Source organism: Microcebus murinus, chromosome 9 (genome assembly GCF_040939455.1).
Source record: "Microcebus murinus isolate Inina chromosome 9, M.murinus_Inina_mat1.0, whole genome shotgun sequence".
Taxonomy (NCBI): Eukaryota; Metazoa; Chordata; class Mammalia; order Primates; family Cheirogaleidae; genus Microcebus; species Microcebus murinus.
Window position 1 is genome coordinate 56,737,650 of NC_134112.1, and position 22,243 is coordinate 56,759,892.

Genomic DNA, 22,243 nt, shown 5'->3' on the forward strand with positions numbered 1-22,243 from the left:
AAGTGCCTCTGTCTTGAGCAGGTGGTGGCTTTTTTTTCACTTTCCTCACACTTAAAAGTGACATTGTACTTTGAGGGGAAAAAAAGAAAATACATTTAAATAACATCTGAGCCACAGGTGCCAGGAATTCTATTTCCTTTGCCTTCCTACTCTCCCATTTGCTTGAAATATTCATGTTACATCTGTTCTCTTAATTTTAAAAAATGCAAATAATTAAGAAGAGTATTATTTGAATGTGATGCTATTTACTGGAACAACAAGGCATATTTTATAAGCATGTTTTGAGTATGAAAATGAATCATTATTTTCATTGCTGTTCCTTTCATTGCTGTTCCTTTCATTGCAGTACCTTCCCAGAAATTATACTGCAAAATCACTCATTTACTATACCAAGAAATGGAAATTCATGCTAAAATGTTAGAAAATATATTTTGCTACTTAAGCACCTAATGAAATATTAAACATTAATACCAGTTTCTAGCTATCTTATGTAATAATGAAAAAAAATCTATTAAAATATAATAAGATTATTCACGCATCCAATAATGGGAACATTTTTAAAGAGGAGAAAAACTGGAGAAAGGTGACATGAATTATACGTATCCATTTGTGAAAAAAAAGGGAACAATAGTCAATATCATAAAATTTGTTTTAGTAGGAGAAAAGCTTTAAATTTTTTTAAGTATAGGTTATATACAATATGTAATTAGAATAGCTATTATATAGATAAGATATTTTCAATTAATAGGAAAGAAATCTCTTCAAAATTTATGCCTAAATTTCAGGCTCACAAATAGTTAATTTTCTGAAAAGGGAGCCAAAGATTAAATTAGGGTAAAGGGACCGCACACATTGGAATCAACATCCTCTCTTGGCAAATGTAAGAAAAGTTTGTCGTCAGTGCTGGCTTCACTGTTGTATAGTTCCTCTTTGGCAACAACTTTCTTCAGACTGCTGGTATTTGACGCAGTTTCTTGAGTGCTCCTTTAGGAGCCTGAGTCCAGTTGCTTCTCCCTTCTGTCTCTCCTACCCCAGTGAAAACATTTTTGACACAGTCCCTTTCCTGTTTCACTCTCCTTTCTTTTCCCTGATGTCTCACTGAAACACAGACTAGAACTGAGTGTGGCCTTGAGGCTGCTCAGACTGAAGTTTCAATTCCAGATTCTTCCATAATCAGCAGCAGGAGTTAAGAAACACAGATACCTTTTCTTTACTTGTCCAATATGTTTGTAGTAAAGATTACATGAAATGAAGTCCTAGCAGAGAGCCATAGTTTGATATAGCTTACCTTTCATAAGCCAAAGGAATTTTCTGAGTTTTAGATTGTCGCAATCCTAAACCAGTTTTGTCAATTAATTTCATCTATCGACCACCTGAAAGCTTATAGCCCTGGTCACTTGCTACAATACCAATCGGTATTGTCTCAGAAAGGGTCACTCTCATAAATTATCATGTTTATCTGTACTCTAACATTCCAAGCCTCAGGGCCTTTGCACTTGCTAATGCCTTGGCCTAAAGTACTCTGCCCCTGGATCTCTGCAAGGAACATCTCCATCTTATCATTAAGTTCCCAAATCAAATTCTATCTTCTCATGGAGCCTTGACCATGCTATCTGTTTACCATCCCTGCATATCTGGCTGCAACTATTATTCCCAGCAGCCTACTGGTAAACATTCAACAACAGGCTCTCCAGGGCAGGGAGGAGAGTCAGGGTGGAGGGCTGATTTGTAGCTCTTGATGATTTCCCTGGTGTAAATACCCCCACCATGACTGATTTCACCCTACTAAGGTGATGTCATGTAATGCAGAGTTGGGGAGAAATGCAAATAAACAGCTTTCACTAGCCATGCTAGTGTGAGCCCGCACTACTGTCCTCTTTTAAAATTACCATTGTACGAGATCACCTTGTTTCTTTATTAGTTTGCTCTTTTTGTTTCTGTTTCTGTTTCATACTCCCTGAGCTCCAGGAGGCCAGGGAACACACCTGTTTATAGCTACCTGATATGCTTATCACCATGGCTAGAACAAAGCAAGAATGTGGTCAATTTTTGCTGACTGAGTCAACACTGTATGCCAAGCACCCTATATATGCAGTCTTTAGTCTTTACAGCTTCACAGGAACATGATGAGCTAGGTATTGCTATCAGTATGTAGGATAGCAAGAAATGGAGGCTAGAATGAGATCAACTATTGTCCCAAGGTCTTACACAGAAGTGCTATAAATGCACATCGTTCTGTCTTCAAAGACCACACTCCTTACACTATACGTCACTTATGGGTAATTAGATAAATTGGGGTGGAAACCATTCTATTGTAAAGTTCTTTTTCCAATGTTGTTGGTCATTTATAATTTCAGAGAGAAGCGAGGAGGGAGGATAAAATGCCAGTCCTCTGGGGAAATATCTTTTGAGTTGGCAAGGTCCTGTGGTACTTCACAAGCCAATGCTTCTAAAACCAGGGTACAAGGCAATTGTCATTGAACACACAAAACCTCAAAAAGTCATGGAATACCTATTTCATTCAGTACCAAGTAATATAAGTAATTAAAAATTTTTAAAACAAATATTTTGTGAGAATATAGCTTTAAGTTAGTTTTTTAAAAAAAATGAAATATTACTTTAAAGACATGCTTTCCTTAGCACTCTTCAAAGTAGGCCTCTAGATGCCCATTGGTACATGATCATTTTCTTCAGTCCTTTTGTCGTTCTGTGGTTAATTTTGTGAAGCACTGTCATAAGTCATATAGGAAGGTGATCTGTTCTACTTTCACCTACTGCTGGCCCTTATGCAGGAATGAAGAGGGTCTTGCTAACTCTCTATTACAGTGTCAATGCTAAAACATAAAGCATCAATTGGATTGTAAAGGCCAGTTAGGAATTGTTTTGACATAACATTCCCTTGACTATACAACTACCACCCCTTTGCTATCCACTAAAACAGATTTTGAGCTATTTTGTTTTCTTAAGAGCTTTTGTTTTCCCTCTGACTCAAGAGGATGTGTTATTATATTAACAGTGTTTTCTATGAGAAAGAAGATGAAAGTTACAGTAACTCCTTACTCAGATGTGAAGAATTTCTCTAAAAAAAATATTTATTTAAACAATAAAATTTTAACAATATTTAAATTTGCTACAAAAATATTTTTAAATGATACTTTTTTCTTAAGGAGCTATTTAAAATCATTTAAATACATTTTAAGTTTAGTCACAGCAATTGAGATATATTAATCCTTTAATAAATTCTCACAGTTAAATTACTTTATTTCAGGTGCTAAATAGGATTGTCCAAAAGTTTTCAGGCTTTTGTAGTGTAAAATTCTACAGCATTTCAAAATATGAAGTATAAAAATAATGCACCTTCCAACTTCATTTCAGCAAGTGCCCAGGTATTAAAATATATTACATTAGCATTGATTTGTATTCACATAGCATAAATCATCCTATTTAAAACTAAAGACTTAATTTACATATTAAATTAGAGAACTCTAGAATTTTAAATAGGAACACTAAAATGAAAAATTCTCTCTACCAATGCACTGTATCATCTTTGTGTATCATCTAATTTAATGGAAATTACCTGAGAGTTCTTATCAAATCAGACCTCCAACTGTCAAACTGGTAAGATAAATTATTTTTACAGACATTAAAGTACTATGTAAGTGGAAAATACAATGCAAATGTGAGCTCTTCTATTTTTACAGAATAATTCCTCAGAACAAGTAACTTAGATATAGATTTGCAAGGAATTATCAAACCATTATAGAGAAGAAATTTTCTCCCTAGTGTTTAAAAAACAGAATTGAGAGGACTTAAAACTTTATGGGAGCTAAAAAAAAATAAAATGGTGAGCAACTATTACAACACAGAGCTTCAGATTTTGTAAGATCAACATAACTGTTCTGATAAATGTTTGAGCAGATCTATTTTTCCTGAAACATGAAGTTGAATCATGTATACTGTGTTCATTTGTGTGGAGTATGAGTCTTCTAAGCTTAGGAGTTTGGTTGTCCACCCAGCAGCTGTATTTCAATTCAGCTTTGTTATTCTTTATTATATCTCATAGAGCAACAGCTCATATATATTTGTTTCAGGCATGTTCATGATTAGTATTACCAAAATAATAAGTTACATAATATGCTGCCTAATTGATTATAGTCACAGAATTTATTTTATTGACTTTATAAATTATATTTTTCACTAATAAGAAAATTATCTAGTGGGCATTTAAAGTTTCCAAATGTGCGTGCACACACACACATACACGAACACGTAGTAGGAAGTATATAATGGTATTAACACTTCTGAGAATTTGGAGGCCCTGACTCCCTTGTGGTTATAAGTCCTTTTCATTCTGATTTTAAATCATAAGCAATTAAGGGATTTAAAAAGACCACTGTGCATACCCTTTGTGTCCACAAGTATCTACCCTTCTCTATTTTCAGAACTGGACATAAGGGAAAGATTTGGTTAGACCATGTTGCTATGTCTATTTAGTAATAACATGGATCCTCTTGGTGACCCTCTCACATGTAGCCATCTTAAGAAGTTACACCAACTCTGAGAAAGCCAAACATCTTGAATAAATGCCATGCAACAGAATAGTTTAAACTCCTACTCATATTATACCTTATTTTTATGTCATCAAATATATAGAAAATATCAGAAACTGTGATTTTTCAAACATAATCAGGTGCTTATAGGATGAACAAAGACATCTAACAAATACATTAGCTGCAGTAGCATTATTGATTTTTAGCTATCCTAGATGATATAATCATTTCATAAGAATTATAAAGGGTAGATTATGTCATAATAATTTATTCTGATATGAAGTTTGAATAGCCCAACGTTTAATATAAATCTATAAAAGTTAAAGCTTTGCCAGCTGCTTAAAATACAACCATAAAACTCAACTGTTCACTCAACTGTTTAATACAAAGCCATAAAACTTTGGTGGCTTGCCCTATATTAATGCCACGGGTAATTTAACAAATAATCAATGTTTATCTGTCACTTAAAAGCCTGGCCTGTCAATTTTTAACTACATCATAAGTATCAGTCATTTAAAAACTTTTTTTTTAACTTTAAGAACCCTATCTTAAATATCAGACTTAATAAATAAATATGCATTACCATTCTTAATATATTAAATAAGACAGAAACCCAGAATAAAGACTGTAAGTTCCAGTCAACATCATTAAGGCTTCCATTACTTTAGTCAGAGAATTAAAGGTATCGAAACACACCCATTCCCCTTATTAATTGTCCTATATATTTTACTAATCCAAATTGCCTTGCAGCACATATACATGCTTTTCTCTAATTTTAATTTTGTTTTTCACAAAATGATCACAATGGACTTCTTTGTTTTTGTCTTTATATGTAAGGAAAATACTTCTTCAGTGAAAAATATAAATATTCACTTTGGGAATCTCCAAATTCTTTTAACAAGTTAAAATACTTTATACCTCTGTAAAATAAGACCTAAATTAAAATTTAGAGGAAAAGCTAAACTTGAAAAGAGATGTACGAAAAATAAATTACTACAATAATAGCAAAACAAAATGTAACTGTTCTTAGAGTTATAATCATGTCCAGGAGGAGAATAAATATAAAAGCAAAACTCTGGCCTTTGGTCTGATTTGCTAATGAGCATTTCATTTCCACAGTAGCAGATGGCATTAGAGAAATGTTCAATGCTCCCCAGACCTATGTCTCCTACACAATCTGCACAGAAAAGAAGGTCTTCTTTATCAAGTGAGTCATGAGAAGATTATAAGCATTCAATCCAAGATAGACTTTCAGAAGCCATTTTATCAATATGAATAAAATGCTAATGCCAAGATTGAGTAACCTTTGTCTTCTCTTCCTTGGGAGAAAGCAAAGCTTATTATAACATGTTTATTGGAAGCTGTGTCATATGCTGAAAGAACACTGGGCTAAGGGTCATATTACATCATTGCCGGTCCTTAGTAATTGTGAGTTTGGGAACAAACCACTTAGCCTCTCCAAGCCTCCGTTTCTCCACTGGTGAAATGAGTATAATACTATTTTCCCTTGTGGCAAAAGGAATTGTTATGAGGAGCAAATAAAACCATAGATTTGAATTTAATTTTGAAGGAGAACACACAGTTCTAAGATGACTTTCATACAAATATAAGGTATTGTTCCAACAACTATTGTTATTTATCACGGTTGTATACATTTGCCTGTAGAGGAGAATGGCTATCTCTTACACCTGGTGGTAAAATACTCTAGCAGGCCCCAAAGAAGCTCAATCATCAGAGAAAGTCAAGGCATAGCCAGTGAGTTTTCTAGGCTCGCTGTCACTCTGATTTTCATCTCAGAGATTCTTTGGATGTTTTAATTTGTGGGAAAGCCATTTGAAACCATTATGCTGTTAAATATGTAGGAAGTATATAAAGTTTCTTTTTTTTCCCTTTTGCTCCAGAGTTTATGTCTCCCATAGAGTCCATAAAATAGAATTCCTATATATTGATAATTCTTGTTATTGTTTTTATTACTAGGGACTCCCTGCCAAAACCAAAATCAAATAAAAAACCCTATTTACATGAGAGAAATAAGATTATTTTCCCTGAGGTAAAATATCTGGTCTCATTCAGGGAATCTGAGCAATACACAAAATCATCTTAAGGAGAGAAGGATTTTCTCAAACTTTTAAGATTTGAATATAATCTAATTGAAAATATAGATGTCATTAAAAGAAATTATTAAAAAGCATTAATCAGAATGAAGAAAAATGGCATGTTTGGGCATAAAAGCAGAGAAATTGAGACTAAAAATAAATGCTAACAAGGATAATTCAAGGCCTGCTTAGTAGAGAAAACTTAACCAAATTGTTATATAATTTGTTTCCTACAGTACTGCTATACCTACTGTGGAAATTGAACATTGGCCTGTCTTAGCACTAATATTCCATTCATCCGATTACCTTTCTCCTGGTTCCATGATTAGCTTTCCAGTAAGCAATAGAAAAGGGAATTTCCCCTAAGTGGGGGATTAGAGCAAAAGAGGAGGCTAGAATTATGGAGATTCTTACCTGTTAACATGTAGTAGGTAGGGCTAAGAGGGGTGGTTTAAGTTCGAAAAGCCTACGTTAAACCCAGTAATATATACTCCACCCTTAAATCACCAAAATCCACAAGTTAATGCATCTTTGTTTAATCACAGTTACCACATTTCTTTGTCAACAAATGACAATAACATATTTATGTATGATCAAATGGAGAATATGTATAACATCTGGAATGCAGAAGGTCATTATCTTCATTTTAAAAAATAGAACAAAACTCCCCCCCTTCTGGGGAGAGTTTAAAGTTTTTGCCCAGTGACCTGTCTGACAACAAATAGAACTACTGCCTGGCCTGGGGAAAAAAGGGATAGACTCCACAGTGGAAATGGTTCTGATCCACTAGTGAAGGTTTGAGAGCTAACTGTAGGCACTAGTACTAGCTGTGTCCCTCTGGTCTAAGTAAATAGATTTATACTTAACAAGTTAACAACTTTCACAGCATAACTATCATACCCACAGAACCTGTTGAACCTATCATGGTGCCTAGTACACAATAGCTTCGATAAATATTGGTTGAAGTAATAATTAGGCAAGTTGCTTAAGGACTTATCTAAAAAATAAGAATAATAATGATAACTATCTTACAAGTTCATGGTGAGGTTTAAATAAGTCAACTTGTGTAAGATGCTTATATTCCTGGCAGATAGTAAACTCTTATTAGGTGTGTTAAAATCAATCCACTACAATTTGTGAGATGGAAATTTAAGGAGGAAATAAAAGTCATGACATGAACTATTTCCATTTCTCCCACATTTCATAGTTTAGGTGACTTCAATAAAGGAATAGATAAAACTCTATTTTGCAAAGTCTGGCAAAAAAAATTAAGATGGCTTTTATGAATTACTAAAATATTTGACTAAAAATGTAAGCATTTGAGTATATATTTATCAATCTTGCTTTCATAAGAATATTGACTAGTTTTTTAATTAAATTTATTTGTTAATTTTCACATAATATAAAGTCAAAATTGTTTCCCTTTCATCCATTTATTTTGCAAGTCTAAAACTGCAGAGGGCTTGGTATTTTGCAGCATATATACTATTCTTTATTGACACTGAATTTAGATTTCCAGACTACTAATGACTGAATGCTCAACTACTATCTTCAATATTGTGAGCATCTTCTCTTGTAATCTACTATTAAATGGAGTGATTTTGCATTGTTACATATATATATACACACACACACACACACATACTCATGCACATACAGAGAGACAGATAAATATATACATATTTGAGAAATTTTAGTTCTATATATATTTTCTCTACTTGGTTCATATGGGAAATATCTTCAATAAGTAAATTTATTGAAGATAATCTGACATTTATTACTCTAAATATAGTTATTACTCTTGAAGTCTGTACAACTTGGATGCTTTTTAGTACTTAATACCTTAAGCTTAAACTATTATGATAGCATCATAATTTCTTTAATTGGCTCTAATTTCTTCCTCATTAAATCTATCCTGTGGACTCAGATCAAAGGGATCTACCACACCATAAAACAAACAAACAAAGACCCAAAAATGTTAATTTCCTACCTAAAAATGTTTCATAATCACCTATTATCTGCAATAAAAATCTAAATTTCTCATGTAACTTGAAAGACCCAGTAAACCCATAGCTGGCCAATCACCTGAGGCTTACTCCTGCCTTCTCAAATCCTTTGCTATTGCTGTTTCCTTGGTTGCCTTAAATCTTCCTGTGTGCTCACATTTTACTTTGTATATTTGAATATCTATTCCATAATATTATAATAACTTGTTTTTCTTTCAACCAGACAGAGAGTTCTTTGAAAATAATGACTGTATCTTTTCATCTTCACGTCAGTAGATACAGCACAGTGTCTAGCACATAGAATGCAAATGATAGCTGCTTGAATAAACAAATAAATGTAGGAACATCTAATAACAGATAAGAATCATAGTATCAGAACTATAGTAGCTTCTAGTCTTTGCCGTTTCTGTTTATTCAACAGAATATGTATAAGCTTTGATCAAAATCTTTTAAAGCTACTGATTTTTCACTAAATTTCTAAATTGCTTTAAACTTCCCAGTTTGTCAAAGTCAGTGTGTAAATTATTTTAATCTAGTCTGCACAAAGACAATAAAAAATTAATGTTCCTGTTCCTCCTCTGCCTCCTCTCTTTCTCTCTTTATTAATCTCTCTTTATCTCTTTTAAAAAAAAGAAAAAGCATTTTAAAAAGTTAATGTTCCTTTTTTCTTTAGTCCTTGAGCTGCAAGTTAGCCAAAAAGATTTATTTTATAATCAAAAATCAAAGGAATACCTTTTAATGATATTGAAGCATTCATTTATAACTCTAAATGTTAACCTCACAGCAAATTTGGGGGAATATTTCTAAGATTTTTTATTGATTTGATGTCTTTTTTAAAGAATGTTTGATGTAGGTGGACAGAGATCAGAGAGAAAGAAATGGATTCATTGCTTTGAAGGAGTCACATGCATTATATTTTGTGCCGCTCTCAGTGCCTATGATATGGTCTTAGTGGAAGATGAAGAAGTGGTAAGTCTAAAAGGCAAACAAGGCCAGGATAAATTACAAACCTTGTGCTTTTCAATAGTACTACCACATTACCCAATTCAATGAAGTCCTTCCCCAAATGCATGTTATTTCTAGATCTTTATGATGCCCAGCCCTCTCATTTTGCAAATAATAATCCTACACATTCTCATTTCTTATATCTAACAGAACAGAATGCATGAAAGCCTTCACCTATTCAACAGTATCTGTAATCACAAGTATTTTGCAACCACCTCCATTGTCCTGTTCCTCAATAAAAAAGATCTCTTTCAAGAAAAAGTAACCAAGGTGCATCTTAGCATCTGCTTTCCAGAATACACTGGTAAGGTTCTTTTCCATTAGTTCTGAAGTAATAAATTCTTGTATAGACATATATTTTCCTACCTGGATTTTGACATTTAATATTTATGAATATGAGGCTCATGAATTTTCTTGAGTCATGTGTATGATCCAAACTGAAAAGAATCTGACAAATAAAGAGGAACTTTCTCTATCCTGTTTACATTAAAGCAAAGCTCTAATAAATAAAGCAGAAGACGTGGACCAGGCTTGCTACTCTCTATAACACATCAAACAACATTGCAAATTGTATTATGTTCAACATCATAATAGGAATGCAAATTTATTCCAAACTGGCATTTTAATGTATTTCCTAATGAAATATAGTAATGGTATAAATTAGACCTCAGTGGCTCTTCAATGTCTGAATTGTTTCCCGAGGGACAGCATGAATGAATTTGAGAATAGTGACATCTTCTCTTTCTATGGTTTTCTTAAGTCCCGGAATTTTTTTGCTGATCCTGTTAGTCAGTTACTACAAATGTCAAGTTCCATACCAGTTGTTTTTTTTTTTTTTTTTGTAAATAGTAGGATACTTTGTTGTTAATGAAATTCTGTAAGATGGAAATATTTATTATTTAAACAAAAAACACAATCCAACATCACCAATTAGGTATATGGGGTAGCCCAGATGTTACGAACATAACATTCAGTCAAAAATATTTATGCTAGTTAACTTATAATTAGTGTTCATATTTTTCTTCTATAATCAAATATTTATATGTTCACACTTTTATCATGTGCTTAAACAAGCATGATTCAATATTGAATATTACAAATTGAATATGGACTCATAATTAAGGGCTATATATATTTTTTAAGTAATAGGGTTTCTTAGAGCAGTTTTATTATATATTTTTTATTTCATTTTAGCGTATTATGGGGGTACAAGTTTTAAGGTTACATATATTGCCCATGCCCTCCTCTCCCCTCGAGTAAGAGCTTCAAGCGTGTCTATCCCCAAACATTGCACATCTTACTCGTTTGGTTGTATATACCCCTCCCACCCTCCCGACACCCAATAAATGTTACTTCTATATGTCCACTTAGGTGTCGATCCGTTAGTTTGCAGAGAAATGAACTGTTTGAACAGAAAGTACAAAGATTTCCCAAGGTATTTCCCTTAGTTAAATATCGAGGAGTATGATTGCTTCCTCTCTGGTCCCTTCCCACAGTTCCCTATTATTAACGTCTTGCATTGGTGTGGTACATTTGTTACAATTGATGAACCAACACTGCTACACCATTAACTATTAATAAAGTCGATAGTGTACTTAGGGTTCACTCTCTCTGTTGTACAGGTCTATGTGTTTGGTCAAATACAAGTCATGTATCCACCATTGCAGTATGATACATAATAGTTTCACTGGCCCCCAAATCTCCTGTCTTCTACCTATTCATGCCTCCTCTGGCACCTCCAACTGTATTTTGAGCAGTAGCTACTAATTATTTTATTTTTATATAATTTTGCCTTTTCTAGAATGCCATACGGCTAAAATCATACAATATATAGCATTTCCTGACTGGCTTCTTTCACTTAGCAATAGGCATTTAGGTTTCCTCCATGTCTTCTTGTGGATTTATAGTTCATTTCTTTTTATTCTCACATAATATTCCATTCTATAAACAAATCACAGTTAGTTTATCCTTTCACTTGTTGAAGGATGTCTTGGTTATCTCCAATTTTTGGTAGTTATGAAAAAAACTGTTATAAACATCCAGGTCTTTGTGTGGACATAAATTTTTATGTAAATACCTAGGAGTATGACTGGGGAATTTTATGGTAAGACTAGCTTTAGCTTTTTAAGAAACCACCATCTGCCTTCCAAAATGACTGCACCACTTTACATTCCAGAAGCAATGAACTCCTTTGACTCCATATCCTTGCCAGCACTGGCACTGCCAGTGTTTTGTATTCTGGCCATATTAATGATTGTCATGGAATTTTGCTTCTAGTTACAATAAAGTGAGAAACAAAATCTTACCTCCTTTGAAAATCCTTATGTTACTGCTCCATCCTAAGTCAAGTCCCCTCAAAACATACTCTGTCACAAAGCCAATCAATGCATCATTTTTAGCTGTCCTCTATTTGTTAGCCTACTTATTTTATTTCTGCCTTTTCCCAAGTGATTCATTGTATGTTCTGCTACCAGACTAAACTTTCTCAAGCACAGCCTTCATCATATTACTGCTGTACTAAAATATAAGTCAATAGCTCTTACAACCTTCCCTATCTCATCTCAGCTTCTTTAGTTAGTAACCTGATTCATAATCTAGCTCATAACATATATTCTACCTGATTTCCTATGATTCCTTCATGAAAACCTTTCATTTTCATCTGACCATATTCTCTAAAGCTCAACTCATTTCCAACCTGACCTTCAAATCTAGAAGTACAGGCAATTTTCACTTTCACTTTTCTGTTATCACTCATACTTTTTCTATTCTCTCTTCTAGCTCTCTCTCAAGGTCCAACTCAAATACCACCTTCTTCTGCACCTATTTATCTATTCTATTCATTAAACACACACACACACACACACACACACACATATCCTCAAACACAGAGCATTTGAAATACATATATATATCAGGTTGGTATTTCTACTGTATCATGAGCTTTTTGATACAAAGATTACATTTTAGCCACCAGAATCCTGTATTGGGACAAGTGTAATTCCCAGAACCAAGTAGATGCTGCATACAGCCCTGATAATTAACCCTTGCCATTTTGATTTTGCAATATTTAGTATATCAGAGTAAAATTCTAAAATTTATTGACATTATTTATAGTTTTATTCTTTGTGATATGTGTTTAATGCTTACCTCTTCAAATTTTTTGCTTAACAAGGGCCAAATACATTTGAAGATGCAGGGAACTACATCAAGAACCAATTTCTAGACCTGAACTTAAAAAAAGAAGACAAGGAAATTTATGCCCACATGACCTGTGCTACTGATACTCAAAATGTCAAGTTCGTGTTTGATGCAGTTACAGATATAATAATCAAAGAGAATCTGAAAGACTGTGGGCTTTTCTAACCAATTGCTTTCTCTTCCACTCTTACTCATGGTTATTTTTCAAGATATAAAAGAAAAGGTGCTGTGTGACGTGTTTAGTTTGAATATATATGATATTATCTAGTAATGTAACTAGTATTATAAAGCAAAAAGTTTTCATGCAGAAATTTGAATGTATTTTCATCCGGATAGGAATCAGTTTCTTTGGGACATGGAGAACAGCGTGTCTTTGATGTCCTTGTATGTACAAACTGATATATTTTGGTAACTGTAACCGTACACATCAGTGACACTGAATTTTCTTGGAAATAAACTGCTATATGTGGCCTATATTTAATTGTAGAATAAAAAATATGAACTAATAATTCTATATCATTTCCATTGGCCAGAATATGAACTAATAATTCTATATCATTTCCATTGGCCAGAATTTGAGAAGCATTCATTTTTGCTGATAATATAACCATGCCTGTGCCACACAATTTGAAAATAGCACAGGCATTTTATTAGTCAATTATTTCCATATTTTTCAGCTGCAAATGAGATGTGTACTATACAATTTTCTTGTTAATGATAAATTACATATGCAAAATAAATATATACAATATTATCTGCTATATTATTTTCTTAAAAGTCATTAATTAATGCTGAATTTACCCTTAGAGTTGAAAATTTCAATAATTTATCATTTTGTTCCACCCTGGTTGAAGAGAAGGGAAAATGTATGGTCAAGTACACGGTGTAAGACTTTATAGGCTCAGTTGAGTGACAGCCTTCTGTAGAGCACTCATCCCCCACAGTTTATTCCAGAGTGGCATGGGACATTATCACAGCGGATGATCACATGGGCTTTGGGACAAAAATTATAGACTGCAAAAGAGAGAAATCATTTGATGTTTTAGCACTGGTATATTTTGTGTTTTGTGAATAAGAAGTAGGAACAAGCAGATAGAGTCTAGAAGGCAAAAGTAGAGCTTCTCTGTTAGCACTGTATTTATGCATTCTAACTATCATATTGTATTCTAATGGTCAAAGTTTTCTTTTTAAAAGCTAAGTTGGTGCTTTAAAAACTAAATCATGTTATTTATGAAGAAAAAAAGATGATTTTTTTCTTTTTTAAATGTGTCTACCATTTCTAAAATATACTCTTAAAACACATCTCCATATCATTTATCCTTCTATGCTATGGAAAGTGATATATAGTCAGTATATTAGGTCACCACATAAGATTTATAATGACTCTTAAAAGAGGTTTAATTAGGTTTTGATAAGCTAGATGAGATGCAGTGAACATACATTGATCAATTTGCCCATCTGCCCTTCAGGTGGATTTAGGTAGCTCTATCTCCAGTGTTACTACTTCATTGTTCTATAACAAGTGTCCATTCTAAACACATAAGAATGATTATAATTCAATAAGTAACCTTGACTTACATACTTATCATTTTTTTCAAGGACACAAAGAAGTTACCATAAATATAGTCAAAAAATAAGTTATATTTAAAAAATTTGAAATTCTTTTACAGAATGTAAATTATTTAGAAACCTAAGATACCAAGTACAAAAAAAGCCTGACTAATCATTTAGTTCAGGCATCCCATAAAGTTTGCTGACTGAGAACCAATAATTGATATGACAACAACCAAACATTCTGTTAGGAGACATCTGAAGCTAAGAGATTTTAAATTAAGATTACAAATACTATACTAGTTTCATCCATTGTTTTGTCCTTTTTTTACCAGCTATTCAATTGTTTTTCTCCATAAGTGTGAAAACTTTCCAAAAAGGAAAAAAAATACTATTTGAAATACTATTCTGACTTAACTTTAGGGTTGTTTTATTAAATGATGTAGGCAGAAAGGGTGGGGTCAGAAATGGTTCAATTTGCCTTTAAAAAGTATATAACTCATTTTAACCTGTGTAAAAAGTGACAGATATCAATATTTTTAATGAAATAATGTCCTCTGAGAATGTTTTAATGTTAAATGACCAAACTAAAAATGGAAATTAGTTTGTATTAAAAAAGAAAAACTGTTAAAGTCCTTCCAACGCTATGATTTAACTTAAAAGAAAACTTTTCTTCACAATCGGAAATATTGCTGTGATAAGCAATGAATTTTAATTGAGAGAGAATTTTTAGTACAGAAAAAAAAAATACATGTTTGTATTAATTCTTTAGTGATTGCGATCTTTTAAATTTAAAAGCTTTACCCTGGAGAAAAAAACTTGATGATTGCACTTAGAGTTAGCATAAGAAAGTTTATGCTATTTCTGATTGTACTTTTTAATTTTTAATATAAAAAGTTGGAGTAGAAGCACAGCATTTGGAGCTAATTAAATAAAGTAACAAACTGATAATACGGGAAGATTTGCTTTTAACCTGAAGAAACTCCCTCTGAGACCAACAATGTTGGTTAAAGTTGAAACACCTGTTTCAATTGGAAAGTCAGGCTCCCAACTGTACAGTCAATGCCTTTGAATCCCAAAGAAGCATCCCTTTGTCTTTGCCATTCAATCACGTAAGATGTTCACACAATCAACAAGCAAATGAATTCCACTCAAACACGTTCAGACATAATTATACTGACAATTTACTCTTCTGTTATTTGAAGTTTCTATTCCTGACTCAAAATGTTCCCCAATCCTGCTTGCCTTCGAGTTTTAACACTTCCACCTCACTCCTTTCTGAGGTTTGTCCCTAGGCACTACCTCAGAGGTAAGATGTGGGCCTACATCCAATGGGGTCATTGACGACCACTCCTCACAGAGCTTTCCCGGAAGCATGAACTGGTCAGCAGATTACATTTTACCTTCTGGGACTAGGGACTACAGAGTTAAATGGAAGAGTATTAACAGGTCAATACCTGTGTGTCAAAATATTATGAAAGTGGTCACCTCTACAAAGATGCTCTGTGGAAAAGGGGTTTTAACCACTTCGGTATGAATGTCGACTATAGTCGACAACCACAGATGAACGCGCACAGCCGAGCATCGACTTTAGCTGACAGCCATGGTATGACTTTTCTAATTTTTCATTTCTCAAAATAAAATCATGAACATTTAAAAATAACGTAATGAAAACATATATGTATATGTTACCTGTTCTGATTTACATTACAAGTAAAGCTGCCTGTAAAGTAAAACAAGTTTTCAGTGCTTTAAAGTTTTCCTCATCACACAAGAGCAAAACGGATTCGTCGTCAATGCACAGCACAAAACTAAAAGGCAAGGTTTCGCGGCCGGTGAGCGCCCTACCAAAGTGGTTAAATTCTGTGACATCTCTAATGTCTATTATAAATATCCAATATCCTATCAATTAACAACAGTGGTGAACAAATAATAGTCTTCATGTGTATCACATAAGTGGGAAAACAACTTTTTTCAGACTACGGGCCCGTGCTAATAACAAATTTTCTTACCAGATGCATCATCCTATTTAATCACAAAATATACTTTAAAACACTTGCAGAGAATTACTTAGGCTTAACCAAACACGATGTACATGAGGAAAAATAAATCTTTGTGTTGGTTTATGTGCTTTTATTAAGTTATACCTCTTCAGAATTAGAGGTAGACACATTGGTTAAAATGTATAATGTATGAATACTAAAAACAAAATATTGATAAGCATTATGGAAGAAATTAGAAATTTTCTCACTTAGACTAACCTTAAAAATAGGGGAGACAACCTTCTGCTTAGGATGAAGTATTCACTAGATAATATAATCAATCGAAGTCCTCTTTCCTTTAATGCCTTTTCTGACTTTCTTACAAACCACTCTATAACCACATGGGGGCACACTTACATTATGTGTTTTTCTACCCAAATGTTAAAAACGTAATACATTTGGATTACGAATAACTTTAATGAAACAGATAATAAAATTCTATTAAGAACTCTAGTTTTTTTTTTTTTGTTGTTTCTAGTTCAATAGTACATGATAATCTTCTGATAATCACAATATACAATATTTTAGTCAAATTTGTGATTAGCAAAACTGTTGAAACAACTCCAAATTTGTAGAATGTTACACAGATAGATATATAGTCTCTTTTCATGCTCTTGTTATTTATTTTGGGGGTGGGTCATTTTCAAGCTTCTGTTTAAATCTAAGTAACCATTAATTTTGTAAAGTGTGTCTTTCCATTATTCTGTTACTGTGTTTAAAATCTTGATTAGCTCAAAGTGAAAAGCAGAAGAAATATAATTTGATGCCTGACAACTACTGTGTTGTGTGAGTTGTAATCAATTGGCTGCTTATTAATGTGTATCCTTTCAGTAAATCAAAGTAAAATTCCATTCTGCTAACACATTAGCCATTCCATTATTCTGTTTATTACAACTTTTTCTCAACTACCACTCCACCAAATCAAGAGGAAAATGTTTGCTCTGTGACACTTTCCTTTACCACTACTGCTGCTGACAGCACATTTTTCATTAGTAATAGCACCACTTTTATTTTAAGCCACATTTGGTCACACTAGCTAAGTAATAAATAGAGTCAAATGAAAGAAAAAGGAAATAAAAAGACCCTAATTTACTTCATAGGAACAGTAATGGTCCTCTAATTATTACGCCTTTCAGATAAGGAATAATACATGAGACACACAAGGAAAGCCATTATTTTAAGTGAAAGACATTCCTATTTTCTAAAGTGGTCAGAATAGAACAAAACCAAGCTCATATATGTGATTGAAAATCATTTTTTTTCAATGTATATTGATGTGAGTTTTCTCTTCTGAAAAAAGAGAACAAAACTTGTGAAGCATCTCTCTGCATGGTTGGTTGTCTAAAAGTAATAATTTAGTTTTCCTTTTTAAAACTCCTAGAAGCTGAGATCATTCCTATGCTGAAATAAAGTTACAGGAGTACTAATACTCAGGGCACATGGCCCTGACTTTCACACTCTAAGTCCTTTGCACTTGTAGGTTGATCTGCAAGGACTGCCCTCTTCCATTCTTGTTGGCTCCTACTCATTCTTCAAATCTTAGGTCAGAGTTCACTTCTTAAGACAGGGTTCTCAAACCACAGAACAGAAGGTCACCTGTATGTATTTTTATAGGTGTTCATAATTTTACTCTTTATAACTTATTAAAGTATACAAAAATATTTTTGTATGTGATTGTTTGATTTATATTCATTTCTCCATTTTATTATACATTTCCTGAGGTTTTACATAATTGCTCTTGACACAAAGTAGAAACTTACTGAATATCTGTGAATTAATGAACCAATGAACCAATGATTGTTTACCAAGTTCTCCTGGAAAGCTACTTTTCCCTTGATTTCCAGAATGCCATAATGATTTCCTAGTTTTTCTCCTATCTTCTCCTATCTCTCAGGCTTTTACATCTCAAACTTCTCTGATCATTTTGTAAATGTTAGGATTACTAAAAATATTTACCAGATTATCTTCTCTTCTTATTCTACACATTCTTAGAAATCTTATGTCTTTCACGGCTTCATTTTTTCTGGGCAAGATCAATCTCTTGATAGGCAAAGCTGTATATCTTAACTGCCTTGTGGGTCATATGCAGACAAATAATATTCAATACTTTCAAAATTTAAATCATGATTTTTTTTTACCTCTACCAAGTCTATCTCTTCTCTTATGATCTCTCTCAGTTGTTGAAGCTGGATTAGGTTTTACCCTAATCCTAAAGCTTTCTACCTGTTACCCGTCTCAAATTATTCAACAAGTTCTGTTGATTCTACAGTCTTGTTCTAAATATTTCTTTAATTATCTGCCTTTCTCCATCTTCACTGTTCCTCATCTAGTTGCAGAGATTCCTGGACCAGCTTCTTAAACTGTCCACACTGCCTCCATTCTTGGCACAGCCAATCTGTTTTCACCACTGCCAGAGCAATGACACGACACAACTTCAAATTCTTCCATTGTTCTCCAGGGTCTATAGAACCATGTCCAACTGCCATAATGTTTCATTGTTCTCCATGATCTGCTACCTTTTTATCTGTCTATTCCAATCTTTTGCCATTCTGAAATCCAAAGCCACTGGCAAAGGTCCTCTGTCCTAGAACACTCTTCTGACTTCTCCCTATCACTTGAATAACTAACACAACCTTTCAGTTTTTAGGATTTTTAGAAAAGTTCCTCTCACCTGCTGGGTCTTGGCAGCCTATCTGTCTTACGTGATCCCCAATCACCTTGTATTTCCTTCTTCATAAGCCTTATTATGATAACAAGGTCAAGTAAATCCTTTTCAGCCCCTGTGAATAGTACAAAAACCAGAAAATCCGCTTTTGGATAAGTGTAGTTATGTTTGCTCTGTTACTCTCTGTATGCGTGTATGTTTTAAGGTTCCCAGTTCTGTATTAATCATCTTGATTGGGAAGGGAGGAAGAATAAAAATGTCCAAAGAAAATGATATATCAGGACTAAAAAGGCATTAGTTGTTTCTTCCTAATTCAGACTTGAAAAAAAAAATCTTGAATGCATTTGGTAACATTTCCAACTGGTAAGCTTTATGTGCTTATTTTACATTTTAAATGAGGCTACATAAATATACCAGCAATCTCTGTTTTCCCAAAGCCATTTACCACATTCCATTAGTGTCAGTAAGCTACATGTTTCTAGAAAGGAAACCAGCCCTTTACTATTCAGTAACAGTAGAATCCCAAAGCCTTGTTAAAGAAAGCAACACAACTCTTGCCCTGGCCACCTGACTGATGCTTCTGTAAACAGAGACCCACCTCCATCTCTCAGAAGGCTTGAGATAAGATCTCTGAACCCAAAGCAAACGTGCAGGGGAAATGGATTTTGAGGCTTTGGATAACAAACTGCAGCACATCACAAAGGCCTGTAATGATTTGTCAGTCCATTATATAAGAAGCATGAACCTTGGAATGTGTTTAGGAGCATTTCTTTATTCTAACTGCTTGTAAAGGCAGAGTTATGTCATAGGAAGCGCTGTTCTTAGAACAGCAAAACACAGTAACAAAGGAATCAGCCTTTAACATTCTTAAACATTTTGTTTCATAACATTTTTTTTCTTTTTTCTTTTTATTTTTTTGAGACAGTCTCATTCTGTTGGGCAGGTTAAGTGCCGTGGCATCAGCCAAGCTCACAGCAACCCGAAACTCCTAGGCTCAAGCAATTCTTCTGCCTCAGCCTCCCAAGTAGCTGGGACTACAGGCATGTGCCACCCATGGCCAGCTAATTTTTTCCATTCATAACTTTTAAATGGTTTATAATAATTAGAAGATAACCTATTTAAAAGCACCACTATATATATATTTAGTGTTTGAACATTTGACATCTTTATTTCCTTTATTTTTTTTCAGCATATTATGGGGGTACAAATGTTAAGGTTACATATATTGCCCTTGTCCCCCCTCCCCCCTTGAGTCAGACCTTCAAGTGTGTCCATTCCCCAGTTGGTGCACATCACACTTATTATCCCCCTCCCCCCTATCTGCTTGACACCTCATAAATGTTATTCCTACATGTCCACTTAGGTGTTGAACAGTTAATACCAATTTGCTGTTGAGTACATGTGGTGCTTACTGTTCCATTCTTGGGATACTTCACTTAATAGAATGGGTTCCAGCTCTAGCCAAGAAAATATAAGAGGTACAATATCACCGTTGTTTCTTATAGCTGAATAGTACTTCATGGTACACATATGGTACATATGGTACACATATACCACATTTTATTAATCCACTCATGAATTGATGGGCACTTGGGTTGTTTCCACAGCTTTGCAATTGTGAATTGTGCTGCTATGAACATTCGAGTTCAGGTGTCTTTTTCATAAGTGACTTTTATTCTTTTGGGTAGATGCCCAGTAATGGGATTGCTGGATCAAATGGTATATCCACTCATATCGCTTTAAGGTATCTCCATATTGCTTTCCACAGAGGCTGAACTAGTTTGCAGTCCCACCAGCAATGTAGGAGTATTCCTATCTCTCCACATCCATGCCAACATTTATTGTTTTGGGACTTGTTAATAAAGGCCATTCTCACTGGAGATAAGTGATATCTCATTGTGCTTTTGATTTGCATTTCCCTGAAGATTAGAGATGTTGGGCATTGTTTCATATGTTTGTTGGCCATTACTCTGTCTTCTTTTGGAAAGTTTCTGTTCATACCCTTTGTCTACTTTTTGATAGGGTTAATTTTTCCTTGCTGATTTTCCTGAGTTCTAAATAGATTCTAGTTATCAGCCCTTTATTGGATGTGTAGCTTGTGAAAAATTTCTCCCATTCTGTTGGTTGTCTGTTTGCTCTCTTGACAGTTTCTTTGGCTGTGCACAAGCTTTTTAATTTGATCAGGTCCCATTTATTTATTTTTGTTGCTGCTGTGATTGCCTTTGGGGTCTTCTTCATAAATTCTTTGCCTAGGTCAATGTCTAGAAGATATTTCCAATGTTTTCCTCTGGAATTCTAATAGTTTTACCTCTAAGGTTCAAGTCTGTAACCCAGCATGAGTTGATTTTTGTGAGAAGTGAAAGGTGTGGATCCTGTTTCAGTCTTCTAAATGTGGTTATTCAGTTTTCCCAGCACCATGTATTGAATAAGATTTTTTTTCCCCAGTGTGTGTTTTTGTCTGCTTTGTCAAAGATTAGAAGGCTATATGATTATGGTTTTATATCTGGTTCTGTTCTGTTCCACTGGTCAATGTCCCTGTTCTTGTGCCATTTCAAAGCTGTTTTAATTACTATAGCCTTGTAGTATAGTTTGAAGTCTGGTAAATTGATACCTCCTATTTTGTTTTTATTGCCTAGGATTGCTTTTGCTATACAGGGTCTTCTCTGGTTCCATACAAAGTGTAAAATTATTTTTTCTATATCTGTGAAAAATGATGATGGTATTTTAATAAGGATTGCATTGACTCTGTAGGTCGCTTTGGGGAGTATAGACATTTTAACAATGTTGATTCTGACTCACAAGCATGGTATGGTCTTCCACCTGTTTACATCCTCTGCTATTTCCTTCTTCGGTGTTTCATAGTTCTCCCTGTAGAGGTCTTTTACCTCCTTAGTTAAATATATTCCAAGGTACTTTATTTTCTTTGTTGCTATTTTGAAGGGAATTGAGTCTTTGATTTGGACTCAATTCATATTTTTTATACTCTTTTTCTCCTATTGTCTCTAAACTTTTCAAGAGCAGCTTTTGTCTCTTTAATAACAGGGCAGATTCTGAACTGCATACTCAACCACTTGAAAAACCTAAAACAGATTTTCACCCAAATTATCAGTACTTTTTAAAGTTAGTAGCA

The 22,243-nt window shown here is 33.8% G+C and overlaps 1 protein-coding gene and 1 long non-coding RNA gene across 2 annotated transcripts in view; one reads left to right on the plus strand and one right to left on the minus strand.

Moving 5' to 3' along the window:
• The window catches only part of GNAT3 (G protein subunit alpha transducin 3), a 49,260-nt gene extending 36,173 nt beyond the window's left edge, over positions 1-13,087 (plus strand). Inside the window, exons 6-8 of the mRNA XM_012779494.2 lie at positions 9,492-9,621; positions 9,808-9,961; positions 12,830-13,087. Of these exons, the coding sequence (XP_012634948.1) occupies positions 9,492-9,621; positions 9,808-9,961; positions 12,830-13,020 (475 nt within the window). The 3' untranslated portion in view covers positions 13,021-13,087. The remainder of the gene's footprint in view (positions 1-9,491; positions 9,622-9,807; positions 9,962-12,829) is intronic.
• LOC105879341 (uncharacterized) overlaps positions 1-22,243 on the minus strand; it is a 98,241-nt gene that overhangs the window by 14,033 nt on the left and 61,965 nt on the right. The window lies entirely within an intron of this gene.